An 18,609-nucleotide genomic window follows, 5' to 3' on the forward strand; every position below is an offset into this window, starting at 1 on the left:
GATTGACTCTGAAGTTAGTTAAATATGTCAATAAGTCTTCTATAACCTCAAAATGACAGAACTCGTTAAGCAAAACCCGGAATACGATAGAAGAGCGGCGATTATAGAAAGTCTTCGCGCCGGGAGAACGCCGGTCGAAATTATAAAATTCTTTAGCTACCCAAGATCGACGGTATACGACATTGCTAAGAGATACGCAGCCTCAGAGTGGTTCGAGAAGGGTTCTCCTTCTCCGGCGAGAAAAGTTCAGCGTTGTCTCAAGTGAGGGCGACGTCATGCCTCCGCACTTCTTCCAAAAAGGCGAAAGAATCACAAAGGAGGTTTATTTGGAGGTCCTGAAGACAGTAATAAAGCCGTGGATGGAAATTACGGCTTCTGGAAGGCCGTATTTATTTCAACAAGATGGCGCACCTGCTCACACAAGTCATCTTGTTCAAAATTGGCTCTCTGACAATGTGGACATGTTTTGGTCGAAAGATTTCTGGCCTCCTAACAGTCCCGACCTAAACCCATTGGACTATTACGTGTGGGGCGTTATCGAGAGACAAACTAATAAATGCAGGCACCCCAACGTCAACTCCCTACGAGCTGCTATCGAGTCAGAATTCGCGACAATTAAACGCGACCAGTTGAAGTCAGCGTGCTCGCGCTTTAGAGCAAGAATAGAGCAGGTCATAGAGGCAGAGGGTGGTTACATAGAATAAAAGTTCTCAGCAAGGACCCTTTAAATGAGATATAACAACATTTTCATGTGTTTTTGTGTATTGACTTAAATAAACAACTTTCTGCACAAAACTTCTTTTGTCCGGATTCTAACGGCGCACCCTGTAGGTATGTAAATTATTAGATTCCATACGATATTTTCACGCTGTTACGAATCTTTTTCTTGGATAAAAAATATTAGCGAAACTTACTGTTTTCACTTTCTATTACATGGTACGTATAATCGACCCTCGGCCTTACTTTCCAAGATCTTTGTTCTTTGTCTCTATACATTCTCTCGTTCTCCCTATATCGTTTTCTCAGCTCGCTCGCGTACTCTCTATCTTTACATCACCACGTTGATATTACGCTACCAAATTATCTTTGCCGTGTGTGTAACACACATATACGTCTCATTAAAAAGCTACGAGCTCGTTTCGTTAGAAAGTACTTGTAGCCTATGGAATTTCTCTGTCCGACAGCATCATAATTAATTACGAAGATTAAACTCTATATCGCGGAAACTTCAGAATCCTGTCGTTTCCTATTTATTTACGAGCCGTGTCTCTAATTAACAGTTCGCTTAAATTCGCGACAAAGCGTGTCTTTGCTTAACGCGTGTCAATCATAAATTACACGCGAGTACACAAGCTGTATGCTCGTTTCGACAATGTCGAGCAGTAATTATTTCTGAAACTTTCCCAAGTGTATCCTTCGGCTGCGACATGCACGTGCGTACTTATACTCTAGTGCACGAAAGTTTCCTTTACACATCGACGGCCGCCAATGTCGACATTTTATTCAAAATAGATATTCCTCTGTTCTAGTACATTTCAAGTTTTACCAATCGTTCGAAACGACAATTAATTAATAACCTTCCGAAACTCGTTGAAGCGCGTTCTCTACCCGAAACGCTTACACACAGACACACCGTGTATCCCAGATTTTTGCATACGAAAGGATGTTAACGGGGGTGCGCGTGTATTGCCAGAAACCGAATATAGACCGCTCGCTGATCGGTTTGCATGCAAATGTACGGGGGATCGTAAGACGATCGAGCGATAATTAATCGCGCGGAGTGTGCACGAACGTGACGCGTTCACGTTGTTACACGCGTTCAGTTGTGATTGAAAGCCTAGAGCGGAAACGATAATTGCAAACATGATCGTTGAATCGCGACCAGAGGCTCGCGAGACTATCGGCAAGTTTGTTATTAATTGTAAATTAATAGTCATGTACGGCCGTCATTAAATCGAGCCTCAACATTTTGGAGTATTTATTTCTCAATAGCTTGGTATTACAGCTAATTGTAAATTGCCCGAACACACACACACATCATACAGTACATAATTAATAACTGTAATTGAGGATACTCGAAGATACGCAGAACAATTTGTCAAATTTACTTAGCAACGAGTGTGCCGTATTTATGTGTATGGCAGTGATGCGTATTGATGCATTGCAAGTTAAGGGTTGATCGATCTATCTGCAGCTGCATAACAGCCAGGAGAGATAATTAATGGTTTGCGTATGTGTTTACGCGCGCGCACGCGTGCTCGTATCACGTGATACAGAATTTCGTTTACTTTGGAAACCGTGCGAAGCAGTGACAATAAATATTCGTATAGGAGCGGTCGATCGTTAATTAATTTTCCTTCTCAATTTAAAGTAAGGACGTCTTAAAGACGTTTGTCTTGTTTTCTACTGTCATAACTCTAAACACGCTTCAATTTTTCTACTTTAGTCTTTTTCGCACAGAACTTGTTTACGACTGTTCATCGTCGGTCCGTGTGCGCCTATATAGTTCGATAAAAGCAATCGAAAAAACGCGGTGGTGCAATTTTCGAGATTTTCGATTTTATAAAATCACGGATGATTTCACACGGCTATCGTCAAATATAGTTTTCGTATAGAGACACGGCCCACGCGTATTTGCATACATCGTAGTGGAATAACGCAGGTAGGTGTATCGTGGGCTAAGGGCCGGCCATGTAGGTACAGGTGCACGAGAGTGTAACGCTACGAGGCATAATTAATCGTCGCTACGAACTGCGTGCGCGTTATACGCATTCGATAGCAGTCGAAATTTTATTAATAATTAATTAATCGTACGATGGCCGCCATATTCCGTCACGTTGGCGGCGTTCCCTACAGAGACGGCAATTCGTTTCCAAATTGAAAATCGGAATTCTTTGTACAAATTTATCTTTACGCCTACCATAAACCTGTTAGCGAAATATCTCGATACCTGTAATTTCATTTCTGCGCCAGCGTGCAACGTTAATTATCACTTTCACGTATGAAATTTTTCATCTTCTTCTGTCAGGATCGTACGATGGTAAAAGTGATCGTACGTAATAAAGATGAAATATGCGTTCGAACGGACGTGACGAAACTCGAAAATGGTATTAATAAAAATCAGGTTGCCACTTGCTTGCTTCAGTTCGCGTAGCTTGGATAGCTTAACTTGGTCTTTGTATTTATGGATGTCTTTTTTATATATAGAGTTTACCCCCTCTGGATTTATTTTTAATATCGTTCCATCGACACCTTCATCTCGTATATCCTTTTTTTCCATCGAGCTTTTACAAGAGTATCACTCTTGTAAAATGATGATAATTTCTTCTTCGTAAAAGAATAACTTAAAAGCAAGAGCAGCATCAACGTTCGATCCTAAGGAATTTAACTTTAATTTGTATTATTCGTTACGAATCGTATTAAATTAATCAATTAATTATTTAATCGATTGTTCTTCATAACGTTACACTCACGTAATTATGGAACGCCGTAAAATAGTCGCGAGGTTATCAATTGTTCGTGTTCGTCGATATAGAGGCGTGCACGTGCGTGTTACACGTGATGCTGCTACGCAGAATAATCGTTATCATCCCTGTCGTCGCGTGACACGTTACTTTCCTCGGTGCTCGTTCATAATTAACAATGGATTTGCGTTGATTCGATGATAAAATCCCGAGACCGGTTTCTACCCTCCCAAATGGACGTATCTAATAACGAAACGTATGTACGCTTTCTACGACGGAAAAAACAACGCGGAAACAATCGTACGAAGTGCGAGCGTTCGATAGGGATGAAAATGCCATAAGCTCGAAAACATTTTATCGACGAAAATTTTCACGTAGCCTGCAATCCTAAAAACGTGAAACGGAGATTCGCTTTCGTTTTATCGAGGATTAAAGATAATATTTTTTTACAGTTCCCTTGGAAATCCTTCACTGTGTATGGTAATACCGATGCGTTGATGGCAACGGTACTGTGATAATTAGACATTATCTGCGTTGGCAATTATTACCGCGATGGCCGATTCGGTCTGCTTTCCGTGTCGTAATTTTCTTCGAAATTAAAGTAAATTGTTTAAACGAGGAAAGAGGCGCAGCCCGCGCTTTTATACGCCTAATGTAATGAGATCCTGCGCGGTCTCCTGGTATAAAGTCCGCCTCGTAATTCCGCGAAAAAACAGGATATTTTCATTTTACGCGAGCTTAGGGGCACGCGTATCATCAAAGAGAAATAAATCTCCCAGAATTTTCGGGGATTACGTTCGCAGTTTTTACTATGTTTCGCTACGTTTTACGACGTTTCTATTAATTTGTTTAATAATCGCGGTTCGACGTTGATAAATTCCGAGCGTGAGAGATTTGACGTTTTTCAGAAATTTTACAGATTAAAATCTCTTGTTACGTGGTATTAAAATTATTAACCAACTTAATGAGATGCGGATATAAACCTAATCTTGGAAAATTCATACGAAATTGTAGCATAGCCGGATTATTCGATAAAACGAACCGAATTAGAATCTCCCTAGTATTCGAGAACGTACGAGATTAAAAATTCTTTAAATTTCCAGTCAAAATTGGTAACTGTAAAAATTGGAGATTAATAATCATGGGTATACACGTTGCAAGAGCTCGCTCAAACGTATTTGATCCTCGTAATTCAAATAGGTAGATGTAGTGTGTTTGATAATTTTCATGTAGTCATCGCGCAGATAATTTTCGCTACGCTTTACGGAAACATTTTTAGCAATATAATTGCACGATACGCATTCGCGTGTGCATAATGATCACAAGGTAAGATTAGTGCTGTAATTTCAAGGAAAGTGGGACAATATTTCTTCGGAATAGCGAGTACGGGGGCGTGTCATGTATACGTTTGCAGACGTGCAATCTTCGTGTAATTTCGCAAATTAGCAAGATGCTCGATGAAGAACCTCAAACTGCTTTGCCAACCTTCGGACACCTCGACATCCGAATACGATCTCGTTGCCGTGGATGCGATCGAGCGTTAATTCGATATTTCTCAATTCCGAGAGAAGAAGGAAATAAAGTAACGATAAATAAAAGGGATAGCAATACCCTGTAAAGTGTAATAAATATTTGCGAGAATAAGGATCATTTCGTTTCATCGGAATTTCTTGAAAAATCTTCATCCAGTTAAAATACGAAACTTCGTACGTTAGGAGGCGTGATGCATGGCCGCAAGCTTAGCCATAATCCCTTTGTCACAATCGCGTCAGCCAGTGGCTTTTGCGTAAAGTCGACGTTAAACCGGAACGTTTTTAATTAAGTCTCCTACCCTCGAAACAATGCGAAAATTACGCTTCGGTGTAAGATTACCAGGAAGCAGCTTTTCGTTGCATGAATTTCTAATGACGTGGAAGAACAGGTAGGCGGCACCGTTCGAATAAAGAAGGTCGTCGAATATAAAAATTTCCGCGTAAGCGGGACGTGGCACTTTCATAAAGCACGAACACGCGAAAGCGTTCCTTTTCCTTCCTCTTTCTTTTGCCGCGTTCTTCTTCACTCCCGCTCTCCAGTTTTCACAGTCCTCCTTTTTCCTCGTTTTCGCGCGGAAATATAAATTCCGTGTAATTTCCGCAGATTAGTGCCGCGTATCCGGTGCAAACTCGCAGCTAGTATAAGTTACGGGGAACGTGCCTCGCTCTGCCGGGCAATTAACATGATCTATCGCGTAAATGTAATAACTGGCATATACCGGCCGCGTGTTTTAAGTGTTCCGTTCAGACAGCCCTGAAAATTACGATTCTCGTTATCGAGATACCGCCCAATTTTATCTTCCTCCTTTGCCGTTTCGCTTTTTCCAGAAACCGTTCCCTTTTCAATTTTACAAGCGTTTGCAAACGAAATACCGGACTTTCAATAAGCACGATTGCTCTAGTTGTATCGTACATGGATCTCTGTTAATTGGTTTTCGATTTAATTGTAATTTTCTCACGGTTCTTAATCGCGATAAACAATCAACGATTCGACAAAAGCGTCATGGTTACACGTTCCAGCGGCGTCTTCGGCAAAATGGACCAAACTACGAAAAGAAAGAAAATAAATAAAGGAAATCCTGTCGAAATGGTAGAAAGCTCGAGCGCCGCAACAGGCTGAATCAAAGGGATGATGGCCAGGATTGCCTGAGCTCGAAGAAGAAAAAGAGCGGAGAGAGAGAAAGAGAAGGAGAAGAAGAGCAAGGATCGGGGAGAAGTTTGCTGAAAAATGCGAGAGATTGTTCTGGCGGCCGAGCCGCAAACATTCCGGTTCCTCCGCCCAGTTTCCCCTTTCTTTTCGTCTTTCTTTTCTCTCTTGGAAAGCGTCACGACGTCGTCCAGCGTCGATGTACCGTGAAAAATTCCGGCTTCTCCGCTTCTTCGGGCAAATCGCACGGATCTTACGGCAGGTCGAGTTGGTCGCGTTGGCGAAAATTTTCTTGCCACGTCTCCGAGTCAAAGGTGGAACCGAGACGGTAGATGCCCCGTGGCGAACTAACGCGTTCAACGATTTTCCGCTGAAACTGCCGGTTTCACCGTCGAGCGATATAGTCTCGTTGGCGATTTATTTGCCGCGTACCGCTTTTCGAATCTCGCGTTATCCCGCTGAATAATTACGTGCATATCCGTTGCTCTTTCTTCTTTCTTATTTTGCTAAATCTAGTTGCAAGACACGCTGTTTTCAAAAATGTTTACAAGTGTCGGAGTGACGGAGAACCGCGCGAAAAAGCAGAGCTCCGAGTCCTTAATCAACGTCGCGATTACCTCGTGCGTGGCACAGAGCAAACCGTTTCATCCTTAAAATTTGCACGAAGAAATCACGTCGCTAATAGGCAATTAACCCCCCAAATCAGAGGTCGTGTCGCCATGACAGAAATGCAAATGCGATTCAAGGCACGATCGCCGTTGTGACCCGAGTGAATATCGTCGTAACTGGCCCGACTGAAAGAAGAAGGTCGGCTACCAAAAAGTGACGAGAAGCAAGAGAAAGAGGAAAATGATAGAAATAGCAAAAGAGAGAAACGAGTGGAGTACACGTATCCGGGATAAATCCGGCATTCATACTCGTAGGGCGATATCAGCGCGAAGAACGCGTGGAGAATTTCGTTACGACGATTCAGTGGAAAAGCATGGAACTTTAGAAACGAGATAGAAAACGCGAAAGAGGAGAACAGCGACGTCGAAAGGTGCGATGGAGGCTGATTTTCTTCTTCTGTCCTTCGAGGGCCGGACTAGATTTAATTCGTCTTTTTATCTTTTTTCGTCGAGACGCGCATTTCCAACGGAGAAAGAGGAAAGCAAGATTAATGAATATTCAGGAGCACCGGAGTACAGGCAGCCTGTTGGCTGGTTCGACGAAAAAAATAGGGCAGTCACGAACCGAAGGGAAAGGTGAGAAAACGTAAAAGGACGTGGAAGAAGGGATCGTGGAAAAAGGGTAAAAGGGTGCGTGTTCCGAGGACGCTGGCGAAAGTATCCTGACTTTAATGCGATTAATTTGTCAGAAACTTTATACGTATTTTAATATTCATTCGAAGGGGACCTTGCGCCTTTTTCAGCCGTAGACTTTCCTGTTGCGCTGGCTCGTCGTTCCCCCTTCGTTTCTATGTGCTTTCGCGTTGCAACATCACACGCAGCGTATAGTAATTGGAACGAAAGATCAGGAACGAGGTTTCTTAAACAACGAGAGACGAGGATAGCTGGATATATCCGTACATCTGAACTTGACAAGTCGCTAAAACTTACTTTTTGCTTATTCGAGACGACCGGTATTAAGAATATTATCGCCAACTGCCTGCTGGCAATTCATAAACCTAACTTTCGCTGCAATCAACGCCAACTTAGCCTCGCAAAGAGATTTCTACCTCCATTCAGCCTCGAGAAACGAAACAAAGAAGGAAAGAAAGAAAAACGCTTGCATCCTCGAAGTTCCCCAAATTGTCCTAGAACGAAACGAAATCGCATTGTTCCGCGAATTCTCGAGTTCGCGTGACAAGGAATAGGAAGAATCGTCCCCGAACTTTCCTTGGCTAAACATCCAAGTCACGCAGCCGAGTGTCGCGCTTTAAAGCCGAAGATTCCTCGAAAGGAAAGAAACTGAAGGTCCGAGCGATCGTGTCTCGAGAATAGTCAGCGGCGAGAGAAAAGGAAAGGCGAAAAGTGGAAGAGGATTTTGTCTTCGACGAGCTTTCCTCTTGGCCGACAGGCAACTTGCCATTCGACATCGAAAAGTAAATAGCAAAGCGATTTGCAGTTCCATAGAAGATAAGAATTTTTCACACGACGTGGCGAAATTTGGAAAGAAGATGGATACGTGAATACGTAACTTTGAAATCATAGAGTTACGAGAAGGTTAAACAAATAGAGAAATTAATCGGATTTATCGTTATAGGGGAAACGGAATTTGCCAAAAGTGCCTTTCGGGGAAAGTTTCTGCAGGCGAAACTACTGGCACGGTTTCCGAAAGAGCACGCGTTTCCTTAGAGCGTTCCATATTTGTTTAATTAGTCGAGCAACGATGGCACGGGGAGCACCGGGGTATTGGACACTGTAGATAGATTGCCCGGTAGGAAGCTCCGTGTGGAGTTGCTAATTAAACTCCGTACGAACTACCCTCAACTTGGACTTTCGTCGTGAGTACTGGTTTTAACGACGACAAGCCTCGTTCCGTAGAAATCCTCGCGGAGAATCTATTTGCTATTTCCCTTTACCCTGTATCTGGTTTCTATTTGGTCTGCCTAGCTTCTTGAATTTTCATTTCGAACGCCTTTCTTAATTCGTCAAAGGAACTCGTTAACGGATTCTCAGCCGCGATTCGTATTATCGGGTCGTAATTTGCATCTACGGTGGTTACACGACTATTCCGTAATTTGAGTCTCCTTCGTTTTATAAAACGAACAGCATCGAGCAAATTGGACAGCGCGATAAGTTTCGCGCTGTGTTAACGTTGATAAAATGTATTCGATCTATCAATTATCAGACATCTGGTGCAAGATGGCTGAGAAAAATACAAATTACGAAAATAAATAGGAAATTTTGAATCGGTTCTAATTCGATGTCCAAGGATTTAAAGTTTTACCCAACAGAGTAATTAGTTTTATACCTAACAGAATAATTAGTAAATAATTCTGAGAATACGATTCCTTTATCGGGCGAACTGCTATCAAGGTCTGTCCGTTGCTGTCAAAGATCGGCAATCGGCGATATCGTGGAAATTGCGGCTGATAATTTCGGAAGGGCGGGGAATGAGTTTGAGGCAATAATAACGAGGGAGCAATAACAAGGGGAAAGGGTTTCATAGATTATCCCATTGAAAGAATAAAAGGCAACCCTGTGGACATCTTTCGTGCTTGATCGTATAGTTTAGAATATTTCGAGGTCTAGGTGTTAGCCTAGAATAGTTTCGAATGTCAGGCATTTCGGAAATTTCATGATAAACGAGCCGCATTCCCAAGTGGCTCTCGAGTCTCGAATAGCTGAGAAGTTTCGACATTTTTACGAGACTCGATGTAATTAGTGTGAAAATTGCGGTGGTAAAGGTACGTATGTATTAATGTTTGCGATTATGTATGTAGTTAATATTATATTTTACACAAGAAATATAAAAGAGGTAGTCTCTTTTAACGCGAACTCTAAAAAGGAATAACGTTGCTCTTCTTTACATATTCGTTGAACGATCAACCTCCAAGTTCCTCTTTATTCTTTCATTTCTTCATCGTCGTCTGAACTTTTCCCCTCCATAATTTTATTTAACGCCACTTCTAGAATCGCTAGTTCGCACTTCTCTTCCCTATCCTGTACATCTTTAAAAGCACTTTCCTCCGCCATCGCCGAAGGAACAAAGACGAAAAAAGCCAGACTTTTAAAAAAAGGCAACAAAAGGAATCATCGAAGAAAGAGAGAGAGAGAGAAAAAAAACAGGAAGAAAGTAAAAAGATTAAAGGAACATCGTCGCTAGGTTCGATCTTTTCGACATCGTTCGATTGGACGGGAAATCATCTGGCCTTCTAGCCTACTCTTCTCTCGACCGGTTGCATGCACGAACCCGTAATAATATGGATGACTTCGATGCGATTAGGAACGCAAGCTCGCCGAGGATGGCCCTTCAGAGGTGCTTACCAGGCGTTCACCTTCTCTGTTCCGCTCTTACGAGTTCGCTTGCAATATTCGAGCCTTCCTACCCGTAAGCATCCTTTCAACCTCGCCCTTGTCATTCCCTCGCCATACCACCTTCGCGTCATCCTCCAGCCTAAAGGACTGCCAGCCCGAGAGTATCTGCCTACTTAACACAAGCACCGTGCATACATTTTTAATCGGCTCCACGCGATGCCCGACATCTTTGCGTTCATCGATCCGTGCTGAGATTCGCGCAGAGGATTTACAATTTACAGAGAATTCTCTCTATGGTGCTTTGTTTAGGTCTCCCTTTCACGTTCGTCTGTTCGAACGTATGTCTGCCAGGTGCTAGTTTCGGACAAAGTAGGAAATATTTATCGAGGCGATACTAATCCCTCGAGTGAATTGTTGTCGATCGTTTGGAGAAAGGCACGGGGATCGATCTGGTTGAACTAGTTAAATGAATTTTAACGCGCATAGGAATATTTGCGAACAGACAAGTAAAACGACGATGTTTGTTACAATACGATTAAAATTACGAATCGTAGCAGATTATTGCAGCACAAACCTCGTTCTGCTGTATTCAATTTACGTTTCCTACGATTGTCGTTTTTTGATGCTGTGCAATCATTATATATCCTCGTAATAACATCTACACGGTAATTTGCATTCGCTCGATCACTACATTTATGTAAATTTAAGATTTAATTACTTTTGATAATCAACGAAATACAGAATACAGAAATAAATTAATATCCGACGATACAAAGCATGTAATAATTAACGTCGATCGTTCATTTCTACGAACATTTTTAGTTTTAAATATTTAACCTAGAGTGTATTTTATCGATAAATTTGGCGATAAATTACACACACTGTTTTTGAACACTTGTCCTCTCACGCATCTCCGCGGGAAATAAGGTTAACAGAGTGCTAAGCGAAACAATCTCGGAACATCCCCTAATGGCGTTCTTTTGATTCTCTCCTATCGCGTATCTTTATATTTCTCTTTTTTACTTCGCTCTTCCTTGTCCGAACACCGCTTGCTTGTCTCTTCTTAATATTTTTATCGCAACTTTTCATTTTTTCTCCTTTTTCCGTATATCTTGCTTCTGAAGGATTTCTTCTGTTCTACAATTCGATTTTCCTTCGCCCTTTTGCCATCCGCCACCTTTCAATCCCTCGTGTAAGCTAGACACGGTGCACGTTTAATTTCCGCTCTCTCTGTTCGAATGTACGCTCAGAGGTCGCAGAAACGCGAGAGGGTCTGGTAAACGATAACGACGAGTATATCTTATAATTCCGCGAGGTTGCGCCAACTCGAGTTTCGTCGCTCGAACTTCCGCCTAATTGTTTCATCAAATATTATCCATATTCATAGGTACCGTGACCACGTATTACCAAAATTATTATGTATCCGATCTCTTGTTACGATGCAACGGTTTGTTTCGTGAATTTTTCGATCGACAGGCGATCGAACGAACGAAGAAACGAACGACCGAACAAAGACTTTGTTCGTTCTTTCTTTTTCCTTCCATTAATGCGAATGAAATTTATGTTCGTAGAAACGTAAGAATAAATACAAATCTGATTCGCGTTGTGCGTATCTGAGCGCACAGTCACTGAAATTTTTTAACTGCAGCCCCGATACAAAGTAAAATTACGTGGATAGAGAAAACCCCCAAGGGGTAAGCCAGTTTTAATACTTTGAAGCGTTTAGCGTAACGCCGCAAACAGAAGATTAACGTAAAATTATGTAATGTATATAATCGGGTCGCTTTCTCGTTCGAACTCGCGATTCTTAAGTACTTCGTTACTTAACGAGTGGTTAAGTAATTATTACATCGTTCTTACACGAGCCTATTAAAACTTGCTAATATAACACCGTTCTTTTATAAAAGACTCCGAAGTAATTTCTTCTATAATCATCGTAAGAATGTAATTCGCGAATTTGTTAAATATCTGATACAAATCTTTTATTCCTTGCAAATTACGATTCTTCTCACTTGCCGAATCATCGATATTAGTTAGCAAATCGTCGTGCGAAAAGACCTTGAATTACAAAAGTCTATCGTTAGCCCGATAAAAAATAACTATTCCAAAAAATAACCACCAGCTACTCGTTGAGAAAATTCTGACGAGCTCCCTTTAAGTCTTAGGGGGTCACGCAGTCGACTAAACGAACATAATAGCGAAATTCGAGCCGTTGCAGAAGGTTCGTGGCAATTATCATCGTGAAAGGTAAGGGCAAACGCGAGGCGTTTCGTCTTGAGGGTTGAACGCTGCTGGACGTAAAATTTCTTTAATCTGGCGAAGTAACGCGCGAAGAGTCGGTCGCACGCGGCCGTAGAATTCTTCGTTTCGCTAAGTTGGTAACAATTAGTAGTTAGTAAGCCCCGAGAGCTAGGTCGTATTCTCTGGCAGCAACGATTATTGCGGGCCTGGCAATGGTACTAACGATGCGTACGCAAACTTTACATTTATCGTTATTGTGCCTCGTCAACCCGTCGTGCCAGCTGTTCTACACTTCCGTAGCCACTCCTTTCTTTTGTTCCTGACGCTAGTGCCGGTTTTTCTCTATTCCGTTTTCTTCTTTATCTTTAAGTCCTTCTTTTAACGGATTCCATACGTTGTCTCGCTATGGTACTCTTTCACGATCGTTACGACCGTCGATTTTCTTCTCTTCTATTCTTTAATTCTATAGCTACTACATAATTTCTTTTATTCTTACAGTTAGCTCTCACGATTGTCTTCGTTTTCTGATCGTTTTTGCTTTTAATCGTCGATCTTCCTTGCAATGGATATCAAGTTTCTCCTCCCACTCTTGCCGGTTATTATTCCTTTTTCTTTATCCTTTTTTTACTCCTACGGATACTTACTTCTTTCATCGAGTCATTTTTCTTTTCAGTTTTCTTCATCTTTTCACATTTACGTCGATGGATATGTTTCATTCTTTTCTTTATGGCCGCTTCCTTTTATCCTTTGCTCGTTTCCAGGGCTATTTTATGTTTATGCTATCTGTTTTCGTAAATGCTTCGCTTTTCCGCGATTCCTTTTTCTCACCGGATATCCAATTTTTCTATTTTCCGTTTTTATCGATCATTACCTTCGCTGAAAGCTATTTCCTATTATTACTCTTCCGAGCATCGAAACAGTGCAACCGAAAATCTATTGAATTCTTTCTTGCTCTTTGGCATTCTACAACGATAAACAGCCAGTCAAACAGTTCAGGTTTTGTGCGATTAAATAGCGTCTTTTTGCGTGACTTCAACGTTTTATTATTTTCTATACAATGTAAAATTATCTTCGTTAATACAGTGTCAAGAAATTGATTCCTCGTTGCTAAGGTATTAAATAACAATGTTGCGTGTTAGAATATTCTATATTCAAATATTATTACTTTCAAGGTACGTAAATTTTTCAATTTGTCAGAGACTGACAGAGAAAGAAATCTCTTTAACGAAAGAACAATCATTTTTATGAATCGTAATATATAACTTAAATAGGAACAGCGATTCGTTATTGCAATTAAATATTATTCTTGCACATACGAAAGAAATACATATAAATAGGAACATTTTAAGAAGAGCCAGATAGAACGATCTCTATAAATATCAATAACTTGTATAAAATCTTTCACAGAATAAACATGAAATGGTCTTCTTTATTCTAGAATCTCTTTGATCAGAGGTATGGCCGAGGTTAATAAACGTAATACCAGTTTAAGTCTTTATTACAATATGAATAAAAATTCGATAGAAGCTTATCTTTTAAGACATATCTTTTTTCAATATTTAGTTTTATTCGCTATTCCACAGGATTCACCGTTCTCTTCAGCATCAGGCACAAATCATCGTGATAAATACATTTTCACCATCAGCGAAAAACGTAAATGGTAAAATCCCGTTTCTTCGAACTGTTCAAAATGTATTTTAAAAAGGATTTTGCATAGGAATCGTTCTACCTGGTGGATCACCGAGTCAACCTATCGAGCAAATTGTTAACCTTCTCACAGTGTAGTACGAGAGAAAGTTGGACAAAGTATGGAATACGATACCGTAACGCTGTACTATAACGCCCAATCAGAAACCAAACACCGATCAATTCTGTTTTCTGAAAATTACTTAATTTTAATGTTAGAACGAGTAATTGTTCATCTCCGTAGAAATCATAACCGAATTGTTAAAACTGGTTAGGTAGGAGCAGCCGATGTTACAAATTTTTACATCTAGCTTCACGAATTAAGGAAGTAGTTTGTTAGTCGTTCCCTTTAGCCTTCTTCGTCGTTCTATTACACTATGAAGGAATTCAGTTAACAAAAGTATTACACAGACGCGATTATGTTACGGTGCAACAAAGAATTTCCGATTTCCTTTAACGCATTCTCGATCCCCTGAAACCGATCTTCGACGCTCCTATCTAAAGTGCGATAAAACTCAAGGTCGGAGGTCGCGAACACGGCAGTTGCGTGGAATTTCGAAGAGGGGATGAAAAAAGTCGAGGAACGTGTCAGTTTTTTTGTGGTTTTATCAGCCGGCTGGCCGGGGGTGGTAATTTGTTGAAGCCAGCGTTGTCGAAGACCGGAAGCAGATCCCTGACTCTTTGTCCAGCACCGACGGCTGCCAGCTCGAGCCATCTGAAACGATGGCGGGTCTTGTTGAAAAACGAACCGCTTCATATTCGATTTTTATTACTTTCCGGCCAGTAAGAACTCTACTAGCTTTCGTGCTAGTAGCGTTGAACTCCGGATTGGCAGAATAACGATTTAGTTTGATTAATCGGACAGTGTATAGTGCATAGCGCTGTAAGACAAGCTCGGCAAGTTTCAATCAAAGATAGAACGTGCCGTGTTTTAGTAAGTGCGGATTAAATATAGGCAATATATAATGTTATATAAGGCAGGCAAAGACGTTAAACGTTCGATGGACTTTTTGAAGAAAGGCGACTACACGAAATCGAGCTTATCCAACCATAGTTCTACGCTACAGAATCCATAGGACATCGTAGTTATTATTTCGACGGAAAAGCGACGGAGGATATGTCGTTGAACGAAGCAAGTTTAGACTGGAACTTAGATATCCGTTTTCAGTTTCAACGATACGCGGTCGCTTTGTCTCTCTTCGAGCAGAAACAAGCGAAGATTTCGATGCCACGGTTATTTTCCGCATTTCCAATTTACGCTTTAGAATGGAATAGCTAAAGCGTTGCTTTTATGATTCCATAAGCGCGACGCGTATTCCACCAGGCGATACGATTGTCTATTTTCCGCCGACCTAATAATCTCGGGTCTGATAAACGGCTAAACTCGCCGAAGTATCGTCGTCTTTGATGAAACGTACCAGACACGATAATTGACGTTTGGCGGATTAACGTCTGCTATCTGCATGCATAAAGTCTGATTTAATTGGTGACAGGGTTTTAATGTTAATCGCGTTACTCGGTCGAACGATCGATCGCTCTTTAAGAGCAACGAATAAATTAGATTGCCGGACGTACTAAAGAAATTGGTTAATTCGTTAATTTCTGTTTCTATCGACGCATCTCGTAATTTTGTTCGTTTTCACCGTAACAACGCGCGAGGATTATCCAATTGCAACTGGATAAACTTTATACAAATATATTCGATATCTGAAAAAAGAAAGGGCATGATTGGCGAGCGCACGATGCGGCGTGTAATGAATCAAAGGGCCAATTAAAAGCACCAACACAGAAAGAAAATTAATCGGGTGAGAGCGGAAACAAGGGAGTGAAAAGCGGCAACTCCGATAAACTGAAATTGATTTGGAATGACGCGGGAAAGCGTATCTCGAGCATATGCAAGCACACACGTTCGTTTCCCACCTGTTGTTTTTGTATTTGGCCAGGGGCTGAGCAGCTGGATGGGGAGTTTCGGTGGGGAAATATGTGGCTCCATAAAAATCCAGTCCACGGCTGAGCAGCGTCGAGGTCTCTTCCACGCTGGCCAGGGTAACCCTTATAACGGGTGGCCCCGTGTAAATCGTCGCAGGCTCATTCTGGCTGTGAGCGTCGCTTTTCAACTTGTCGTTGATCGCTTTCACTAATTCGCAAAGCAGACACCGGGTCAGCGGGCACGCGGTTTGGGAAATGACCGGTGAAAGAGGGGAAATTAATTCGATCAGGAACGATCCAGGCAAACGCCTGGAATTAATGTAATTGATCGCGTTAAGCCCGTGATTTCCGTATCGTTGTACGAGCGCTTCTTTGCGCGTTCCGACCGATATGAAAGTCGACAGAATCGATATCCGAATCTGACTCGAAAAGTATTCACGATCCAACAAATCGATCCGATATGGTAGATCGACGATATTGCGTACGTACGTAAACCTGTGGCGCGAAAAATTTCGAAAGATCCGACGTATCGTCGTATCGTGACGACGGGCATAGCGACGATGATATCGTGGAAAATACTCACGAACAGTGCCCGTGTTGAGAGGTAGCCGCGTAATTTCGACTATAGACCGGTACTTGTAGAGAGCGTGTCTAATATCCTCCTCGGGTAATTCTTCAGGTACGTCCAAAACGTAGACGGTGAACGTCTTCGCCGGTCTGCAGGGTATAGCGACCTGCGTTCATGAATACGAAACGTCGTATTTAGAGGCGTTCTGAAGAGGAGGGCCCTTTGTGTACCGAAAGATAAGTACCTTCTTGTAGAAGCGTGCCCCGGTGACTTTGTGGAAGCCCTTTTTGTAGACCGCCTGAAAATCGTCGATGTTGCTGAACTTGAAGAGTATACCGGTGGCCGTTTTCGTCAAGGAGAACGCGCCACTGTAATGCAAAACGACAACCACGCTTTATCTTCTATCTCTCTTTTCTCTTCTGCTCTCCGCCTGCTCTTCGTCTCCCGTTTTTCTCCAATTGCCCATCTCGCGTAATTCTGCTACCAGCTAGCTTTCCGTTAGCCGACCTTTTATTACAATTTTCACGACTACTCGGTTTATTCCACCTCCGTACGATTGTATCTCCAAACAATTTAATGGATCGATTAAATTTAATAAATTAATCAATTGGTCATCCATCGAAATGGAAACGTCGAAGGCAACGAGAATTTCAATTAAATCGTCGTCGTACTGGTTCGTCTCCGTTCAGAATTAACGAGAGACTCTCTTCGCCCTCCTATCTGTTGTGATTTACGTGTGCCGAATCATTAGAGACATTTCGAACAGTACGATATACCATTTTACCGATAGCCTACGCTTATAAACCTTTACGTGAAACGAAAATTTATCGCGTAACGAAGTCGCAGCTTTACTCGTCGATATTACCCAACAGATGCATCGAAATGCTATTAGACAACCAAGTTACGTATTCGATAAGATCCGAATTAGTAAAAATTAAGGTTTATCTTTTCGAGATTGGTTCTTAATCGAACTCCTAAAAAGCCATGCCTAGTAGTTTTATAAATCGAAAATTAAAAAGTCGCGACCCATGAAAAGTCCAAAATCCGCTAGTTTTAGAAATGTGTAAAACTACGTAACTTAAATTTAAGACACTCTGATCGTTAAAGGTGCTAGAAAATATCATTTCGAAACTCGAAGTAACTGGGGAAACCGCAACGTGTCCATCAAAACTTTCGATAAACAAATTTCTACCACAGCTTCGTATACGATCGTACGAGAAAAGCTAACGATCACGGCAATAAAAGAAATCTGCGTGAACCTCACCGAAAATTCATCTTCTCGCATATAGTGGCTGCCTTCTCGATGCTGAGCTCGTGGCTCGGTGTCAACAAAAAGGCACCCTTGGTGAGGAAGTCGGTCTCGCTGATCTCGGAATCGGTGTCCTGATCCTGCCAGTCACCGGAGTCTCGTCGACTATCCTGATTCAATCGGGACAGAGAGCTATTTTTCGACGCGGACATGTCGTTTTCGCACGTGGCACTGCCATCCTGTCCTCTCTGAGACATCTTTTATAGGGCGTAGAAGGTGGGATCGGCTGGCTCGCGATCGAACGTAACCCGTTACGCGAGATCGACTCCTTGCAAGACACGTTCTCGACACACTGTCGAACAGTTACGCATCGATACGCTCCTTTTATACAGAGCGCAAGCTCTATGATCGCTAATCGTCGATCGTTCTGCCCACGATCCTGCGGCGATCTTAAATTGGGCTCGTTCGAAAAAGGGAGTCGTTAAGCGTCGACGGACAAAGTTTGATGGATGGTCGAGACGTTTTTCTTTCGAGGATGCGAATTTAATAAAGAGTAACGCGAAATCGAAGAGAGGAGAGACGTTCCGGGGTGGAGATAGAGAAAGGTTGACTGGATGTTTGAAAGTAGAGCAACCAGAATAAATATAGATAAAATAGAGACGAAGTATCGCGCGCGCGATGGGCGGGAACGTAACAAAGTTATAACAAAGTTTAGTACTAGAACTACCAACCTATATTATATACCAAAGCATAATTAAACTAACAGAGGGGCAATAATTTTAACTACCGAACTAACGTTCTCTGTATCGTAGCAAACCAACGAGGATAAAC

The 18,609-nt window shown here is 41.8% G+C and overlaps 1 protein-coding gene and 1 long non-coding RNA gene across 3 annotated transcripts in view; one reads left to right on the forward strand and one right to left on the reverse strand.

Annotated features, from left to right (window-relative positions):
- The window catches only part of LOC132911118 (uncharacterized), a 164,288-nt gene that overhangs the window by 21,458 nt on the left and 124,221 nt on the right, over positions 1-18,609 (forward strand). The window lies entirely within an intron of this gene.
- LOC132911100 (uncharacterized) overlaps positions 13,827-18,609 on the reverse strand; it is a 131,018-nt gene continuing 126,235 nt past the window's right edge. Inside the window, exons 1-5 of one of the 2 annotated variants that reach the window (XM_060967500.1) lie at positions 17,794-18,153; positions 16,774-16,897; positions 16,545-16,695; positions 15,953-16,169; positions 13,827-14,747 (exon numbers count right to left, since the gene is read on the reverse strand). In XM_060967500.1, the coding sequence (XP_060823483.1) occupies positions 14,621-14,747; positions 15,953-16,169; positions 16,545-16,695; positions 16,774-16,897; positions 17,794-18,035 (861 nt within the window). In that variant the 5' untranslated portion in view covers positions 18,036-18,153 and the 3' untranslated portion in view covers positions 13,827-14,620. Of the gene's footprint in view, positions 14,748-15,952; positions 16,170-16,544; positions 16,696-16,773; positions 16,898-17,793; positions 18,154-18,609 lie in introns of those variants that run through there. The other variant, XM_060967501.1, reaches the window with a different exon arrangement.

Source organism: Bombus pascuorum, chromosome 10, assembly GCF_905332965.1.
Source record: "Bombus pascuorum chromosome 10, iyBomPasc1.1, whole genome shotgun sequence".
Lineage (NCBI taxonomy): Eukaryota > Metazoa > Arthropoda > Insecta > Hymenoptera > Apidae > Bombus > Bombus pascuorum.